Source organism: Pinus tabuliformis, chromosome 5_2 (genome assembly GCF_031772625.1).
Source record: "Pinus tabuliformis cultivar Carrire ecotype Pingquan chromosome 5_2, CPIR1, whole genome shotgun sequence".
Lineage (NCBI taxonomy): Eukaryota > Viridiplantae > Streptophyta > Pinopsida > Pinales > Pinaceae > Pinus > Pinus tabuliformis.
In genome coordinates, this window is record NC_142306.1 from 1073468667 (window position 1) to 1073486952 (window position 18286).

The following is an 18286-nucleotide window of genomic DNA, read 5'->3' on the forward strand; positions in this document are numbered from 1 at the left end:
ACCACTGTTAGCATCTCATGATTCACCCTTAAACAATGTAAGTTCAAGGTTTATTCCTCTTTGCTCCAAACCAAACAAACCACAAACTTATTCTCCCTTTACAAACGCAAACTAGAAGGCTAAATCTATCAAGGGTTGTTTTGTCTATCAAGATTTTGCAGATTACTCCAGCCCTTTCATTAGCTAGCTGAGGTTGGAAAAGGAGGAGTTTATATAGCTTGAGAGAGGGGATATGGATCCTCTTATGATGGGAAAGGTCTTATCCCTTTTGGTTTGTTCCATTTTAATAGGGGAAGAGAGCCCAAAAAGTCTCTCTCGGCTGTATCTTGACTAACCATTTACCATACTTTCGTTCATGAAGCTTCTAGACCTAGAAGCTTCGACTCCATTTTTAAAAACTTTCCAAAAGAGGGTTGGTGTGGGTCACAGATGGATTACCAAAGCCAATCGATGCTAGACTTAGTGTTAAACTCTGTAAATCGACGCAAGGAAGAAACTGAGGGATTACGTCAGTCTTGAAAACTGAGTTTGAAGGAATATTCTTGGGAAATGATGTAAGAGGGAAATGTTCTACAGATGAAGAATGATGTAAAGGCATGTTCTTCATGATAAGAAATCACATGAGGGTCACTATAGAGGTCTTCCAGGATCGAGGAACAGGGAGTATAAGGACAGTGACAAAATGTTGTGTAACAGATGCCCCCTAAAGCATGGAGCCCGAACAAGAGTGAGGGGTGAAATGCTTTACGAGTAGATGCATGGAATTGGAAACTATTGTCGGAAAACCTATGAGCAAGCATAGATACATCTACATCACTGAAATATTTGATAAAAGATACATGAATCGTGGTATGGACGCAGCGATCCAGAAAAAAATCATGTAAATGGATCCAAGGTATGGGCGCAACCATCCAGTAAGAAGGATCCTATCTAACCCAAGGTATGGTCGCATCCATCCAAAAATGAGAAGGATCACATATAACAGACAAATGGCATGGTCGCAACCATCCATATGAAAGAGACATGTATATAAGCATGATCATGTCACATCGCCTCACAACTTGGACTTTTGTAATCTGAGCCTAGGGTCTTGTGCTCCAACACAACCCGATCAAAGTACAAATTCTAACATGTGAATAGATGTGTCGAAGTCAAACATGCTAGAAAGTTGCTTGATTACCGGTCAATGATGTGAACCGTTAACAAGCGCGAGAGAAACCACCAATAATGACAATGGATCTCAAGGTACCAGCAGCATAATTCACAATGTGTGAATAAGGAACCGAAGTCAAACACCTGTGAAGTCACTCGATCGAAAGCCAATGACGAGAACCTGTCGTCGAGTGTGAAGAACTTGCCATTAGGGTATGAAAGCTCTAAGGTACTAGAAGGGAGTCTCTTGGCCAACTTCCCAGATAATGAGCTAAATTCGACAGGAAGTGACCTTGTCAAAGGAGGGCAATGATGTATCCCACATCATCGACGCAAGACAAGGGAATGCAATGATTATGGATGATATAGAGAATCATGAATGAGTTTAAACTGCAGAAGGATTAACTCTTGAACATATCGGCAACATGACTCCAAAATTTGGCAGCGTTTGGATCCATAGGATCAGAGGTCATGATGATGTGGCAGAGATCAAATGGAAAGGAAAAAAGGTGGATGGAACGAACCTAGGAAGGTCAATGATGAAGTGAGGATTTAAACCTGACACAAAGCAAAAGCGTGTCATGTTCAAGAGTGACAAGCTGTCGACACATTTGGTAAAAAAATTTCATTTTCCTCCACCATTTCTGGCAAGTACCCCAATTATTTTTTATCACAACCTTGAAGGGGATAACACATGCTTGTAATATAAGTCCATCCTTCGAATAGATCCAACCTAGTAAGATTAACGAGCCCTAGGAAGGAGAAGCTCACGTCTGTCATGGTGACGAATCCGATGTCATTAAATTTTAACGAGTTCGACAAAGGAAAAACTCGATATCTTTTTCATGTTTAGAGAGTTTGGAAAAGACATGGAAAAGAAAACTACAAAAGGTCCCTTTTCGTAAATTTGTCACTCGAGCCCAAAAAGGTAGAAAAAAATACTCGATAGAACCTCTTGGCCATGTCAACCAAGGAGTACCTTTTTCATAACTAGTTTATCCCAGCCCGAAAAAGGGGTAAACGTATACTAGGTAAACGACGTTTCAGAACCATTTACGAGGTCGAAACAACAAGAGCATGTCAATATTTTTGGGTTTTTGAGAGTCGGAAAAGAGCTTATAGTAGACTCCCCATTTTTATTTTCTTTGAGGAGTCAAAAGGGAAAAATACTTGGCAATATTTTCATTTCCATTTTTTTACGAGTCGAGAAAAGAGCTTAAATATGACCCTAGTTTTGCATTATCACCTGAAAACCATCACCTATCGTAGCACAAGAAGCAAACGTATTATCTGTTTCTAAGGAAAAATGACGGAAAATACTTTTAAAAACCCTAAAACATAGCGAAAATCTTATAAAAAGGGAAAAGAGTAAAATATTTTTACCATTTACCTCATTTGGAGCAATTTTTACCCACTTGTTCCCTAAATCTTTAGGAGCGGATTGTTGCAGATCCAGGAAGCCGATTGTCAAACCGTTTGTTGCAGGTAAGAGCCGAGGCCCTACTATTCGCATTGATACCTATTTTTTTGAGCACTTAACTGTCTTTTTAGGGGATTTAAAGGGATTTTTGCAAAAAATTATCGTCGATGGTCGACGCGGGTTCGTGCACGGGACCGTGCCGATCGTCGGCTTTTAACACGAGGTCTCGCGCCAGCGTAGAGAACCGATTTTTTTTTTAAATTTTACCCAAATTTAATGCTTCAAATTAGATTTTTCCCTCTCAAAAACTGATGTTGAGTTAAATGTGGGGTATTTGCAGGAAAATCAAGGCGAAAAAATGGTGATTGAGTGGAAAGAACGCGAGCATGAAAGAATAGACCAAATGGCCTTGGAGGATCCAAATTGTCTTGATGCATTGAGGAATTGTGGGCTCCTCAAGTTCTTTCTGACATCGGGCCTACAGGCTCAACCTGAGCTACTGCAATACCTGATCAGTCTATGGGATATTAGACGAGAGGTATTTGTGATCCATGACCAAGAGCTGGAGTTGGAGACTTCAGACATTTATTTCATTACTGGACTATCTCACAGAGGGGAACCAGTCCAACTGTATGGAGGCAGGCCTATTGGGGCAAGCATGAACATGTTGCTTGCCCAAAATTGCCTGGGAGCTCTGAAATCTACAGGCGGCAAGATTGACATCATGACCATAAACGATCTTCTATTGAAGGTAATACTTTTGACCATCAACCAAGTCGTTGGGGATCAAGCAGTACATGAGTCCAACAAATCATGCTTCCAATATGCTGTGGACTGCATGGCGCCCACTGTCTTCAACTGGGAGGAAGTAATGAAGGTGAACATGAAGTGGCAACTATCCAAATGCAAAGCAGGGAACTTGAAGAAATCTGGATATGGCTTTGTCCTAGTAATTTTCTTCTTGGAACGAATCCCACTATTCAATTATCAAATGGCGGGGGTGAATCCCCGAGTACCACGAGATCCAAGGATGGTTCGATGGAGCGAGATGATGCCCATATCTGGAGAAGGCTAACATATGTCTTACATGCCTGCCTTCTTTATGTGGCTTAGACAATAGCTGATCATTGCTGAGGATTGGTCATACAACAGGACTGACGTCCGCAGTGATCCTGACATACCACTCACAGAGGGAGAAGACTTTGATGATGGAGGTGAGAAAAACAATTTTGTTTTCAATTTTTTATTATTTTTTGCATATATGTATTTGTGACACCTTGACTTTGTAATTGTAGATGTTGGACCAGAGAGACCAGTAGGGATGTCCCCAATAGCTAGGTGCGTGGCTTGGAAATTCGAGGTCGCTCCTTACCAGGAAGGAGTTGACAATGAAGAGGAGATTGCTCGAAATCTGGAGGGCTTGATGAGAGGGATTCCAGAGTATGCACGGATCAAGGACATTCCTTGTTCTTATCAGTGAGACATGGTGGGAGTGTCAGATCGAATCCGTCAATTACTGACTTGGGTAGTGCGAGCAGTGACATGTTATCACAAGCATCACGCAGAGTAGCCCATAGTTTAGCATTTACAGTTTTGAGGGCTGCGAGCCACGAATGTACTCGGAACACATATATTATTTTTTGGATTTTGATGTATTACACTCAAACATTATCGACATATAAATGCTATATTTCATGTTTACTATGATAAAAAGTTTTTCACATATTGCGTAAATGTATGTCTAAAACATAATTAGCCTATGCATCTGTTAATGTATTCATATGCCTAGGAATGTGATGATATGTGATGTAATCAAAATTTATTTCTAATAGACAAATACGTAAATACATTCTCAATAACTGAGGGTTTCCGACAAAATATTTCCCATTGAGTTGAAGAACAAAAAGTTGCAAATCAAGGTTTACAACCATTTCTCAAATGTCAAGAGCAATGGCTTTTGAGAAGAGTTCGAGAACTACGCTACATTCAACAATGTTATTAGTTGTTTGACCCAAAAAAAGACCTTGAAGATCAATCAACTCACCATGAGGGTTATAAACAACCCATGTTGTGGATGATAAATTCCAGGTACTATGGCAAGCATCATCAACGAAACCGACATAAGGAGTCATAGACATCTGCAAAGCAGCTGAAGACATAATAAGCAGGAAAACTACTTGAAAAAACACACCAAACCAAACTGCACATAAATGAATAACACACTTATGTACATAAGTAACCGTTCTAGATGACTCACGCATAATAATTTCTGAGGTACATCCCATTGCGGGGCTTTCTCAAAGGGTTACCCTCATAGTCAATTAGCTCATAGGCCCCTTTTTGTAATACGCGCTTGACAATATAGGGCCCATACCACATGGGTTCGAATTTTCCTGCCCCTATCTTATCGTTAGATTGGCCATATAGCAAGACCAAATATCCCTCAGAAAAAGAACGAGGAGAGACCGACTGATCAAAATGGGATTTAACTCGCTTTTTCTGCGCTTCAATAACTAAAGCGGCTATACATCAGGTTTCATCCAGTCGTTCCAAATATAGGAGACACTCCTGTTGATGCGAGGTATCAGGGAGTAATTTGACAGCCAATTTGAGTGAGGAAATTTCACATTCAATCGGTAAGGTAGCTTCCAGACCATAGACAGCTGAAAAAGTGTGAATCCAGTTGCGCCTTTAGTCGAGGTTCGATAGGCCCACAGAGTTGAAAAAATCATGAGATGCCAATTGGATTTGTGCATCCCAATGGTGCGCTGAAGCATAGTAATTAAAACTTTGTTTACCACCTCAACTTGGCCATTGGCCTGAGGGTAATACGGAGTTGAGATGTCGTGACATAAGCCCAATTTAGAAGTCAGTTCAGCCATCATATAGTTGCGAAAATGAAAGCCATGGTCAATGAATATGGCTTGAGGCACTTCAAACATGGAAATAACATCATTGAAGAGAAATTGTGCAGCCGTTTTATCGTCAGCTGAATATGTAGGCATCGCTTCGCCCCATTTGGTGAAGTAATCCACGACAACAATAATATAACCATGCCCCCTAGCCAAACAAGGATTACATGTCATAAAATCAATGCCCCGTTTGGCAAAGGGACCAATGGTAATAATGGGGTGAAGGAAAGCGGGTGGGGAGCGCATTTTTCGCTGATAAAACTGGCACTCGTGGCATTTGCGGACAACAAGAATGCAATCTTTAAAGATGGAGGGCCAGAAATAGCCAACGCAGAGGATCTTTTGAGCAATGGCATAGCCAGACAGATGACCACCACATGCACCAGAATGGCAGTCATTTAAGACTCTTTTAGCCTCATCGAGATTTAGCATTGACGAATAATCGAATCGACACCAACACGGCATAAAGTATCCCCAATGATGTGGTGAGGTTGGGATTGATGTCGAATGCATTAGCGATCATCCTTAGACAATGCAAACCGGAAGGTAGAAGTTTGGAGATACACGATGATATCACTGTACCAAGGATCAAGAGTGCTAATAAGAAAAAGAGTCTCATCAGGTAACTGCTCATCAGCACCAGTAGGGAGAGAAGTAGAGGGAAAAGAGAAAATCAACTCAGCAAATACAAGTGATTTCTTCGATTTGGCAGTAGTGAACACCAAATCGAATTCCTAGAGGATGACAATCCACTTGGAATATTTTCCCCCAAGTAACTGACGAGTCAGAATATAAGTCATGGGGTTGCAATCGGAAATCACGGTTGTAGTGTGGAGGAGAATATAATGTCGAAAGCGTTGAACAACTTGAACAGTAGCCAAAGCCAATTTCTTGACATGAGCATAACGAGTCTCAGTATCGAGGAGATTACGGCTAAGGTAATAAATGACATGTTCATGACCTTCGTCATCGTCTTGCACCAATACCATAACAATAGTGCTAGAAGTTGTAGCTAGATAGAGGAAATAATCACGATGATAGTTTGGAGGGTGCAATAAAGGAGCATTAATGAGGATAGCTTTCAAGTCATCAAAATACTTTTGGGCAATCTCATCCCAACGAAATGGAGTTCCTTGCTTAAGTAATCGGGTGAACCCTGAAGCTAGCTCAGCATAGTTAGGCACAAAGCGACGAAGGAAATTCACTTTCCCTTGCAGACTCTGTAATTGATGCAACGAAGAGGGAGGGGGTAGATTAACAATAGCCTCGACTTTGAGAGGATCAAGACGAATACCATCCTTCGAAACAATAAAATTGAGGAGTTGTCCAGAATCAACACAGAAGACACACTTATGCGGGTTAAGCCAAATGTTATAGTGTCTACAACGAAGAAAGATTTGTCGAAGGTGATCAGGATGGTCATGGCACTTACGTGAATGAGCAGGAAGATCATCCAGATAAGGCTGAATGATGTTTTTAATGTCATGAAAAGAATAAGACATCGCTCGTTGGAAAGTAGCCCCAACATTCTTAAGGCCAAAAGGGAGCTTTTTATATGCAAAAGTCCCCCACGGACAGATAAAGGCAGTCTTGTGTTGATCAGCGGGTGCAATGTTTATCTGGTTATAACTAGAAAAACCATCCATAAAGGAGAAAATCTCACTCCTAGCACATTCATCTATAATCTGGTCTATAAAAGGAGTGGGATAATTTTCCTTCGGACAGGCATGATTAATGTCACGGTAATCAACACAGACCCGAATGGTGCCTTGTTTCTTAGTCACCGGTACGATGTTGGACACCCAATCTGTCAGAGGTATAGGATAAATAAATCCAGCTTTAAGAAGTTTTTCAACTTCTCCCTTAATGGCAACCACTTTTCTAGGGTGCACAGGACGAAGTCGTTGACGAACGGGCTTCGCGTTAGGATAAGTCGGAATTTCGTGCACGACTATACTTGGGTCAATGCCAGGCATTTCTTCATACGACCATGCAAAAACATCTCGAAACTCTTGAAAAATATGAGTATAAAGCTTGATCTCATCAGGAGAACAAGTTACCCCAATATGAACGTTTTCAACAATACCAGGTTTAACAGAAATGTCAATCAGCATCGTTTGGGTAATATTACCCATGTTCCCTCTGACCAGAATTCATGTGTCATGATAGGCGTCTGAAGTGGCTAGGTCAATAAACGAGAAGAGAACTCCTCAAGATAGGTAGACATGACTTCCAGACCAGGTAAGAACGAGGAACGATGATGAGTATCATTCCAAGGTGCTTCCTCAAGAGACATAATTTCCATGATACTTTTGTCAGTAGGAAACATCTCGATTAAGGGATCGGAAGAATTTGAAGAACCAAGCCAAGGAGATTGAGAATACGCGTCAAGAGACGTACCCAAAGTAGTGTGATCAGTAGATACCAAGGTCGAAGCCAAAACAATCTCCACATAGTAATCTTAGTGGGGCTTAGCGACATGACATCACCCCATGAATCAACTTGATCAGGAGGGGGAATGACCCAAGGATCAAACTTAACTGAGATCATGTTGACTGAGGCAACATGTGGAGGTGGGAGAGGAAAAATACCCATTAAGGCAGGATCTTTGAAAAGTCCAGCCCCCACACTCTCATATGGAGCACCAGTATGCTTCACGTAAGGAACATTGCCATCTGAGGAGGAAGAGGCAAAGAAAGACAACTGGTTGACCATGACAATTTTCCCTTGATGAGGAAAACGGAGCATGTAGAATAGAGAGGAGGCTACACAATGCATAGCATGGGTCCAACTCCGTTCGAGTAGAAGATTATAGTTAAGATTTGCATCAACAATTTCTACTTCAACATTAACTGTCTTACCTTCCAAGGTAATGGCAAGATTAGGAAGGACACCAAATGGTTGAGAATCACGTCCATCAAAGGCTTCCAACGTGTTAGGTGATTGGTTCAGGGTAGGAGAACCAATTGCCTTCCAACAAGACACATACATGATATAGGTAGAAGCACCTTCATCAATGACGGTCCTATGAATTGTCTTTTCATTAATAATCACCTGAATGAGAAAGGAAATCTGATGAGGTAAGCGTGGAACATGGTTTTCCAGATCAAAGCAAATGAGGTTGGAATCAGATGGATCAACACCCCCAATGGCCAACAGTAATGATTTATGCTGAGAGGGACATCTTTGAAAGACCTCGAGAGTAGGCATAGCTAATGGTGCTTGAGCTAAATCCTCAACAAAATTGTAGTGTTGAGCAGCTTGAGCATTTAGATTATATGAGGACTTTCATAGCACACCTCGAGAGGGTGGTCAGATAACAGAATCAGGACTAGGTCACTCTATATGGAGAGGACTGGAGGTAGACAGGATAGAGGAGGAAGCGATACTTTCTTTCTCTTTCCCTTCCGTCGGGGTTTGATAATATTTAGATCTGGTAGACATATTTATAGGCGTATTCATCATAAACACTTTGGAACTTGCAAAAGCAGAAGACTGAGGCTGGTCTACCATTTGGGTCTGCTGGGATGGAAAGGGTTCTTTTAATACACTCGGGATCCCTTTTAGCAAGCGAATAACTTCAAATTGTCAAGGACAATATTTAGTGTAATGATCCTCCTCACAAATGAGGCAAGGATACTTTGCTTTCTTTGAGAAGCATCACCAGCAAAATGTTTAGGAGGGCCCTATTTCAGGGCATCATATTTGGCCTTGCCTTTGCCCTTCTTTCTACCCTTAGAGGTTTTGTCTGCTGCGGTAGAGTGGACAACATGAACCTTAGAGGTCTTACTAGGATCAGATGGATTTTGAGAGGGATCATTGGAACCAGTGTTCGAGACTAATTTTTGCTTGGAATAAGATTTTGCAGGAGTCTGAGACACGAAACTGATCACTCCATCAATCGGAGGTGTAGCCGAACAATTTGATGCTGTCAAATTGGATGATGGTCTCTCGTCGCATATTTACCCTGGTTGGATGATTACTTAGGTAGATGTGGGATGAGGGTGTTACCAAAATGATCTAATCTCTTGGAGATGCCCTCCTTATTAGACCATCGATTCCTCCATGTTGGCCTCAAGGGGCTAGGTATGACATCCTTAAGCAATTTGAGAGCAAATAATTCCTTGAAACTGCTTTCTAGATGGTTCACTTTACCTTTGCTTCGCCAAACCTCGCTAGCATCCATCGTCAAGTTCATGTCTCTTGCCAAAATAAGGGAATGTAAATCCATTAATCCACTGGAGTTAAGGCGGTCCCAAAAAGTTTCCTTGTTGGAATACGAAGCATAGATGTTGAGAATATGTAAACGATGGCTGAAACCACGAAGATGACACGCTAAAATGTTCCCAAAAAGGAACTGAAGGCTTGGAAAGAAAAGAATTTGGGATCCCACAAAGTCATCAGGCCTCCTAAAAGTCTAGATGCGTAGATCACGCAAACCTCCCAATTTGGACATATGTAAGATAAAAGATCCACCACTTTCGACCACAGTGCCTTGAACAAGAATAACAAAAGGTTTCTTGAGATTGATTATGTTCCGCATGGATATCCTTTTTAGAGTTGACCCCAAGCCCCTAACATTGATATACATGATAATCATTTTGACATGTCATCTACAGGTGATTTCCCTCTAAGGACCCACGAAGCATCATCTTCAGTTGATATAAAAGATCCATAATGAAGAAAAGCAATGGATGAAGTGGGCATGGCCTCCTCCATAGTCTCTAAGAAAGAAGATTGAAGATCTGAGGAAATGCTAGAACAATTGGGTGCTTTCTTATATTTGACCCCCTTTTTCTTTCTGGTCGTTATGTTATTTCTCGATTCTGGACTCACAATGACATCTCACTCACCAAAAAAAGGATTTTTGATGGTTAAGGGGACTAATCCCACAAAGTCATCATGAGCCAATATCCCCAAATCCAAATCCTTAGAGATCGATGAGGATGTCACCCATTTAAAAGTCCCAAATCGAAGAAGAGAAGACCGATAATCCTCAGAAATCGATTGAGAGTCTAATTCTTTGCCTTGATTATGAGTCCAACCAGAATGTGGATACAGGATGGGAGCCCTAACTGGCCAATCCAAACTTGAGGATGGAACAAGTGCAGTGGGGGTGGCATTCCCTCTAGAGACAACCGGGATGTCCAACAAGGGAGACTTGTTCAGGGAAATATACGGCATGTGACAAAGGATTGACAATGAAGGAAAAATGGGATTTTCCAAAACAACATCAAAAAGAGAATCAACCAATTTATTAGGGTCACCACAGAGTGTACTTGAATCCAATGTCTCCTACAGGGGCCTTGAACTCCTTACTTCTAATTGGGACTTGTCCATGTTGTGTCTTGTATAAGCCATGCTTCACTCCTCTAACTTATGTCCTCCTTCGAAACTCTGAGGGCACTCAACAATCAAATGGCCAGTCACATGACAACCCATACATCTGAATGGGATGCCCTAGTAATCATTCTGTTGACAGACGGAGTAAGCCCCCCAAAAAATATCCAATTTGCTGACAGCCCACCTGAATATTTGACCTCAACCAAGACCCAAGCAATCCTCTTGTCCAAGGCCCAGGCTTCCCTCCTCCAGGAAAAAAGACTTTCCAATCATGTTGGCAATCTCCTTGATGGCAGGCCTAAACCAAAGTTCAGGGGGAACCCCAAAAGCTTCAACCAAAGAATCTTCCGCCTGGAAACTTCCATAAGATGATCGAAACATGCAGACCACTTCTGAAGAGAGAGGAAGCCCCTACCTTTGACTCCAGGGGGTGGATCCAATGTTCTCCACATCTTCCAATTTCAAGAAGTGAAAACAAAACTAGCCATTTAAAAGCACACTAACCTTCGACCTGAAGCCCATAATGGAGGACCAATTCTTCTCAACCCAAAGCTTCATTTGAGAGCCTGACATCTGGGAGAACTCCCATTAACTGACTAAGGCCCACACTTGCAACCCTTCCACTCGCTCCCAAAAAACGTTCGCCCCGAGAGTAAGCCTTTGAATTTGATCGCACGACTTAATAGGCTTCTTCTTCCTGTTTTTGACCTTTGCCTCAGGTTGAGACTCCCTGGTAGGCCCTAGTCAAGACACTGCATGAGAAAGACCACCCTGTGATTATCCTTTGCCACCACACAAAGGCTCAGGGACATCAACTTGGTAGCCCACCCAACTTCTCACTTCATTCTCCACTAATCTCCAAAAACCACCAAGAGGAACGACAAACCACCCCCAATTGAGAATGGAGGAAACACACTTCGGGCATATCACCCACCAATCAGAAGCTAGGTAGTCTTCCAAAGAACCTCGATTTGAGGACCCACGAAAGTCTCCTAGATGGAATGTCAGAAAATGACAAAAGCGAAAACTAGGAACTCTTATTCCCAAGCCTACAATTTCAATTCCCCTCTGCCCGTCAAATAGAAAGTTGATGGCGTTTTTGCATTTTTCATGCCATTCATTTTATTTTTTACACAAATTTGTGAGTGTCGACGTTCCTTATCATTTTCATTTTGACATTTTTTAATAAAGGGTTTATTTAATATACACTTGTCAATAGAAATACAATTTTTTTTATAACCATTCATCTTTGAAGGATTAGATGAATATATACCCTTCTAAATGAAATTAAGACCAACCATCTGTCCATATTTTCTAGATTTTATAGTTGAGAATTTCAGTTTCAAGATAACCCTACCCATTTTAAGACAAAAGTAACCAAAAATATGACCAAGGAAAAAAAAAGGAAAAACTCATAAAGTAATACTAAATTAGATTAGTGAAAAAAAATCCTGATAAAAGAAAAAGTCAACATTGGCCTTTTTATATCAAATCACATCACAATAGATAACAGTGACATAAATATATTTATTTCCATAATCATTTAATAACCAAAGTCGCATCAGTGCTCACGGGGGAGCGGGGGCATGAGAAAATAAAGCTTCTCTCGTATGCCCAAAAACCTATACACATTCTCGTATAGAGTTAAGGAGCATATTTGGTTCCATGATGCAACATATTTTTAGGGAAAGATACCACGAGGAGTTGTATAAGGTGGGAAAGTTGATTTAAAACATACATTCAGCATTCTCTAATTTCATGAGACAGGGTCTGAGTCTGGTTGAAATCAATTAGATATCTTAAACACCATAATAAAGACCACAGACCACAGAGACACACTGGATTTTGGACTTAAAGAATCATGAAATTATAAAAGAATTAAGAAAGCTGTTGTTCCAGACAGCAGAGGCATTCACTGGATTTTGGAGTTAGAAAATCAAGAAATTATAATGGAGAAAGAATCAAGAAAGCTGCTGTACGAGTGACAATTGCTGTGAGAATGGAAGCATCGATTCTTTGAGTAAGTTTTTCAGCTGTGGGGTCCGATCCAAATCTACTGGAATCAGGTAAGGGCTAACTAGTTTGCCATAGGGCATTAAATGTCCAGGTATATCCGTGTTTTATAACAAAATAACACACAGTTCTGGTGGCTACATAAATTAAAAATAAAGACACTGTTATTTTGTTATAGAGCATGCATATACCTGAACAAATGCCCTATGACAGGCTGGTTAACCCTTGACCTGGAACCAGCCTTTCCCGTTACAAGAAAAAGAAGCCTCATATTGAATTAAATCCCACAGTGAACAACATCAAATCTTTGATGAGAATAGGATTCTGTTAATAAACTGGAGCTACATTATGATCCTTGTATATATATCAATCTCAAATTCGCATCAACGCCCTCCCAACCAACAAAACAAAAAATATGTGGTCTGGCAGAGCCGAGATGATGGATACACAGAATGAATGAATATGACTACTCGTCCGGCATGGATGGAATTCACCAACCACAATCTTTACTCTCAGAACAAATTCCCCTCTTCTTCAGTATTCCCAGTCTACCGGCATGGATGGTGCCTCACTCTGCCCACACTGTTTACACTTCCTCTGCAAACACTCACGAGTTTCTATCCCTTCCTTTGCCGGCCCCGCTGGCCTTGTACCCATTTAGGCATCAACAGAATTTAATGCACTGCAACAATAATTTACTTTGGGGGTGAATGCTCCGCTAATCTCTCTGTTAATAGCACAGAAATTAATTAAATGCGCCGCGTGCTATGACTGCATTTCTATTACCAAGGTCCAATCTCGCCATTTTCGAAGACTTTCCGTGTGATATTATGAAACTGGGGATTCGGGATCTTGGAAGTGGGAACTTAGCAGGGTCACGCTTGGAGCTTCATGATAAATTATTTGCAGAATGATATTCCATCTGTTCACGATGTTGGCGCTTCTAACTGGTACCATAGATTTTGACAGCTTTAATTTGAAACATGTTATCGATTTATAAAACAGGTAAAAAAATTTCCAACAGCAATTAAATACGTTCTGAAACACCAAATTACGTCCTAAATTCCAGAATCTCAGTAAACCCTCAGATCAATTAGAAAACATCTCTTCAACCTATGCCACGTCCCTTCCTAGAATAGACCAATATGTCCACCCGAGAGATCGACCGGACACAGAGATCTAATCCCTTAATTAGAAAATCCAATGAAATCTGAACACAATCAATCCCCCACCAACCAATCACAGGGAAGATTTCGAGATTCAATATATTTCACCAACAAAAACGAGAAGATTTTACACTCTATTTATGAGAGAGGAAATATGCCTCATTTATGGCAGAGGAAATATGCTTACTTTTAACCCTTCATGAATAATCAAATTGTTTTTAGCTAATTTTTTTTTGGAAGTTTTTCAGTGGATTTTTCCGGTTTAATTTCTATGAAATTTGGAAGCAATTCATTGAAATCACAAGTTTGATGGGTAACTTCTGCACAATAGAAGTGCATTATAGATTTTTTAGAGTGCTGAATCCATATATACCATCAAAAAAACTAATTTAAATAATACAAACTAAAATTTCACCTCAACTTTTTCCGCCAAATTCCAAAGAAACTCTAAAAAATTACACTAAAAACAACTCCGGGAATAACCTCAGACTCAGCCATCTCAGTGTAAGTATCGTACAAAGGTTTAGTCTCGAATTTTGGTCTTTCTGCCTAGTTAAATCATATTATTATTGCGAGTTGTGATCATTGGTGGGATTCAATTAGATGTTATTGCACAGGTTGGCTAATAGTATATATGATCTCTATCAATTAGGGTAAAATTGAGAGACAAAAAAAACCTTAATTTTGTTTGCAAGTATTCATTGATTCATTCAAGTTGAACAGAGACGGAAGGTATTTTGTTTGCAATATCCATTGATTCATTCAAGTTCAACAGAGACACGAGGTAATTAAAGCAGCAAAAACAATGAATCAATGATTTCTTTCTTGTTAACTATGCTTGTGGGTTGCTAATTATGTTCTTGACAGGCTGGAAGATAATTTAGGTTCCTCACGGTCAGTTTGCATTTAGTTTGGGAAACATTCATTAAATAAATTTAAAGAATCAACTTTGATCATTTGTGAATTAAGGTAGCTGGACAGCTTGATTTCCCCATCCGTCTCTACTGCTTTTGCAGCTACCTTACTCTGAGTACTCGACATGGGAGAATCTTTGAAGTTACAGAATTTTGGTTTAGAAGCTTCTACACCAACAGTGGCTGATGATATTGATGGTAGCATCATCTTCAGAACCTCCAAGCATGGTTTAATTTTATTATATATTTTTTATGTAACACCTTTAAATAGTTTTAAAAGTTTTATTGCCACCTTCTTGCAGTTGAGGAACAGCTTGATAATGTGGTCCTAACTAGGCTGACTAAGATTGTTGGACATGTGGATGTTCACCAAAATGGTCTGGTCTCATTCTTTTCCTTTGCTTTGGCACGTGATATGCAAGTAGTTTTACAAAAGGGTTTACCAACTTCGTTTACTTATTGAGATTTACAGTTTAATACCAAGAATACAGTGTAAACACTTAAATGTTAGATGGTTGATTTGCAGTGTCGCATATTAGGAAGCAAATTTCAGATGCAGAGAAACTTCTTGGCCATACATCTTCATTATTAACATGTCTCAAACAGAGTATGCATTCTAAAAGAATAAATCCTGCAGAATTTGTGATGGGTATATTGAGAGGCTTTGACATGAACATTATCAAATTTGAAGTTAAAGAAAAAGAACATGGGGCCCAAAATAAAATGCCAAATATTTGTTGGACTGCTCTTGGAGAGAAGGGTATGCAGATATTTAGGGACGTGCATTGTGGCTGCTGTACATTGTATGATACTTTTACCCCTTTTGTCAGGAGTGAAAAACTGCTGAATACCTCTGCATTTTTAATCTCTTATAGTATGTAACTGAATCTGTTTGTTTGAGTGTGACAGGATTGGTTCCTTGGAAATTAAAGTGAAACCAAGACAAAGAAAATCAAAGTATGCATGCAAGGATTTAATGTTGGAGAAATCTCAGCCTCTTGTAAGTATCTCTACTAAATTTGGAAGAAGGTTACTCTGTTTAGCATAATCAAGTTGTTTAAAATATAAGAGTTTTAATCCTTTGATTGGATAAGCAGGTACTGATATCCGATGATGTAATTAAGGATGATAGCATGGAAATAAAAGTTGGAAGTCTTTATGGGAAGTTATTAGAGAACAAGCTTCTTGTTTTAGACAATCTTCTTTTTGAAGAATCATCATTTTCTCAGGCTGTAGAAAACCTTTTTGCATTATCATTTTTGGTGAAGGATGGCAGTGTTGAACTAACAATCAGTGAAAATGGTGAACATTTGATTGGTAAGGACATATTGCATGACTCACCTTAAATCTCATATTTGTATTCTTTCATTACATAACCATAAATCAAAGCATGAGTGGTAAGGCTTGTATTGATTGTTTGATCAAAACTACCTCTCTTTAAGGATTGTTGCTGCTTTTTGCTATTTGAAGAGACCATCTTCATTTGTATTATTTTGACCTCCAAAAATATGTGACCAACCTTTGCGAACTGTACATTTAACCTTTGCTAACTGTAGATTTCATATTTTATTTATATTGGTTTATAATACTTTTAATACCTTGCAAACAATAGATTTATTCTTTGCTAACTGTAGATTTCCCTGCTTATTTTATTTTCATATTAAAATAGGTGTTGGTAGATCGTTCTTATTGAGACCATACTATGATTGTGTTATGCAAGTTCCTAAGATTGCTCCAACAACTGAAGATAGGTCAAGAGGTGTACATGATACACAGTTTGCCTTTCGTATTGATTATTCAGAGTGGAAGGTAAATCCAGTCCTACAAAGATCAAAAATTGATATTCAACGGTAGAATAGGCAGATTAGAGTAGCTGTGTTAATTTTTTTTTTTAAAGCTTTGAATGGTCTGACAAATTACATGCAACCATACGAGATGCAGAGGGTGCAGCAGGAGAGAAGGGATCCTGCAAATACAAGATTGTTGTTAGATTTGAATTCAGAGCCAAAGAATGACTTTCAAGATATGAAAGACAATATTTAAGTAACTTGGGGAATGGAGAAGTAAGCATGGTTGACGTTGTGAATCTTGAAGATTTGGACATCTTGATCATGTTAAATTTAGTACAGCTGAACATTAAAGTAGCTGGTAGGTTAATTTCCCTTCTATCATAGGTTTGGAAGTGGAACGGTTTCTAATCTAGTTTTCTTATTTTTGTATATATAAACTTGTCAATAATTTGAAGGTTTATAGTTAGTTGGTTATCTTATTTCTGTATATATAAATATTTATAAGTTGAAAGGTTGATAGTCCAGCCATTCTATTTTTGTATGTATAAATATGTTTAATACAAATTGTAATGTTACACGATTCATGATATATATTTGGATTTTCTGTTTAAGTCATGGTTGCTTATTTTTCTTTACTTAAGTATTAGAGTGATAGAACTTCATTTTTGAAGGGTTTTCTTCCACTTATATTCTGATTTGATTTTCATATCGTAAGTCAATCATTTGAAAATTGCCCTCAAATAAATGATTGTCCTCAGATAATTGTCCTGGTCTTATAGGCAATTTATTTTATGGTAATATTTTTAAATATTAAAACATTTATTAGTTTCATCTTCCAAAATTGTTTTAATTATGATTTAAAAGCTGTTGCAAGAACATATAACTTATACAAATTCCTATTCACAATACCAGAGCTTATCAAATTTTCGCAACATTGGCAACACCTAAGATCAAATGTTCTGAGTTTTCAACCAGCAATGTTAGGTTCAAAAATTATGCATTCCTGTGAGCAATGTACAAAGTTCATTCATACCATAGAATGTAATGCGAGTCTATTCCACGGTTACCCACAATGCCTTTAGGAGATTAAAGTGATTAGTATAATAAATTAGAAATACATTCACGGTTCTTCTTTTTATTAGTTATTGGAAATTTTATTTAAATATTGAAAGTAACTTGCCTTTTCGTGTCCAATTTAATATTGAAATTAACTTGCGTTTTCATGTCCAATTTAATATTGAAAGTAACTTGTGTGGTCAATAATTTTCTTTACTGAGCCATTACTGATTTTTAAGTGAAGCACCATTGTTTAACATTAGATTCTTCTGGTAAAACTTTTGGCCAAAATAACTGGGTATATAATCTCTGGCGTGTTCTCAGAAAATGGATTTTTTGGCCAAAATAATTGGCTATATAATCTCTGAAATGTTCTTGGAAAAGGGGGCGTTTGAGCGCACAGTGATCCCATTAAAGAGAATAAGAAAGTAATACATGTTTGAATGTTAATTTTTACTAAATCAATAATAAATATTTCAAATTAACGAATTTTATTTTTTATTAAATCAATAATAAATAT

General features: G+C 38.9%; 1 protein-coding gene across 1 annotated transcript; it reads left to right on the forward strand.

The window, feature by feature from the left end:
- The first annotated feature begins 16034 nt into the window (after positions 1-16034).
- Positions 16035-16984, forward strand: LOC149162945 (non-structural maintenance of chromosomes element 4 homolog B-like). The gene is made up of 3 exons (XM_089436656.1): positions 16035-16237; positions 16641-16729; positions 16862-16984. The coding sequence occupies exons 1-3, from the start codon at positions 16054-16056 to the stop codon at positions 16961-16963; spliced, it is 375 nt and encodes a 124-aa protein (XP_089292782.1). The 5' UTR covers positions 16035-16053; the 3' UTR covers positions 16964-16984.
- The last annotated feature ends 1302 nt before the right edge of the window (positions 16985-18286 follow it).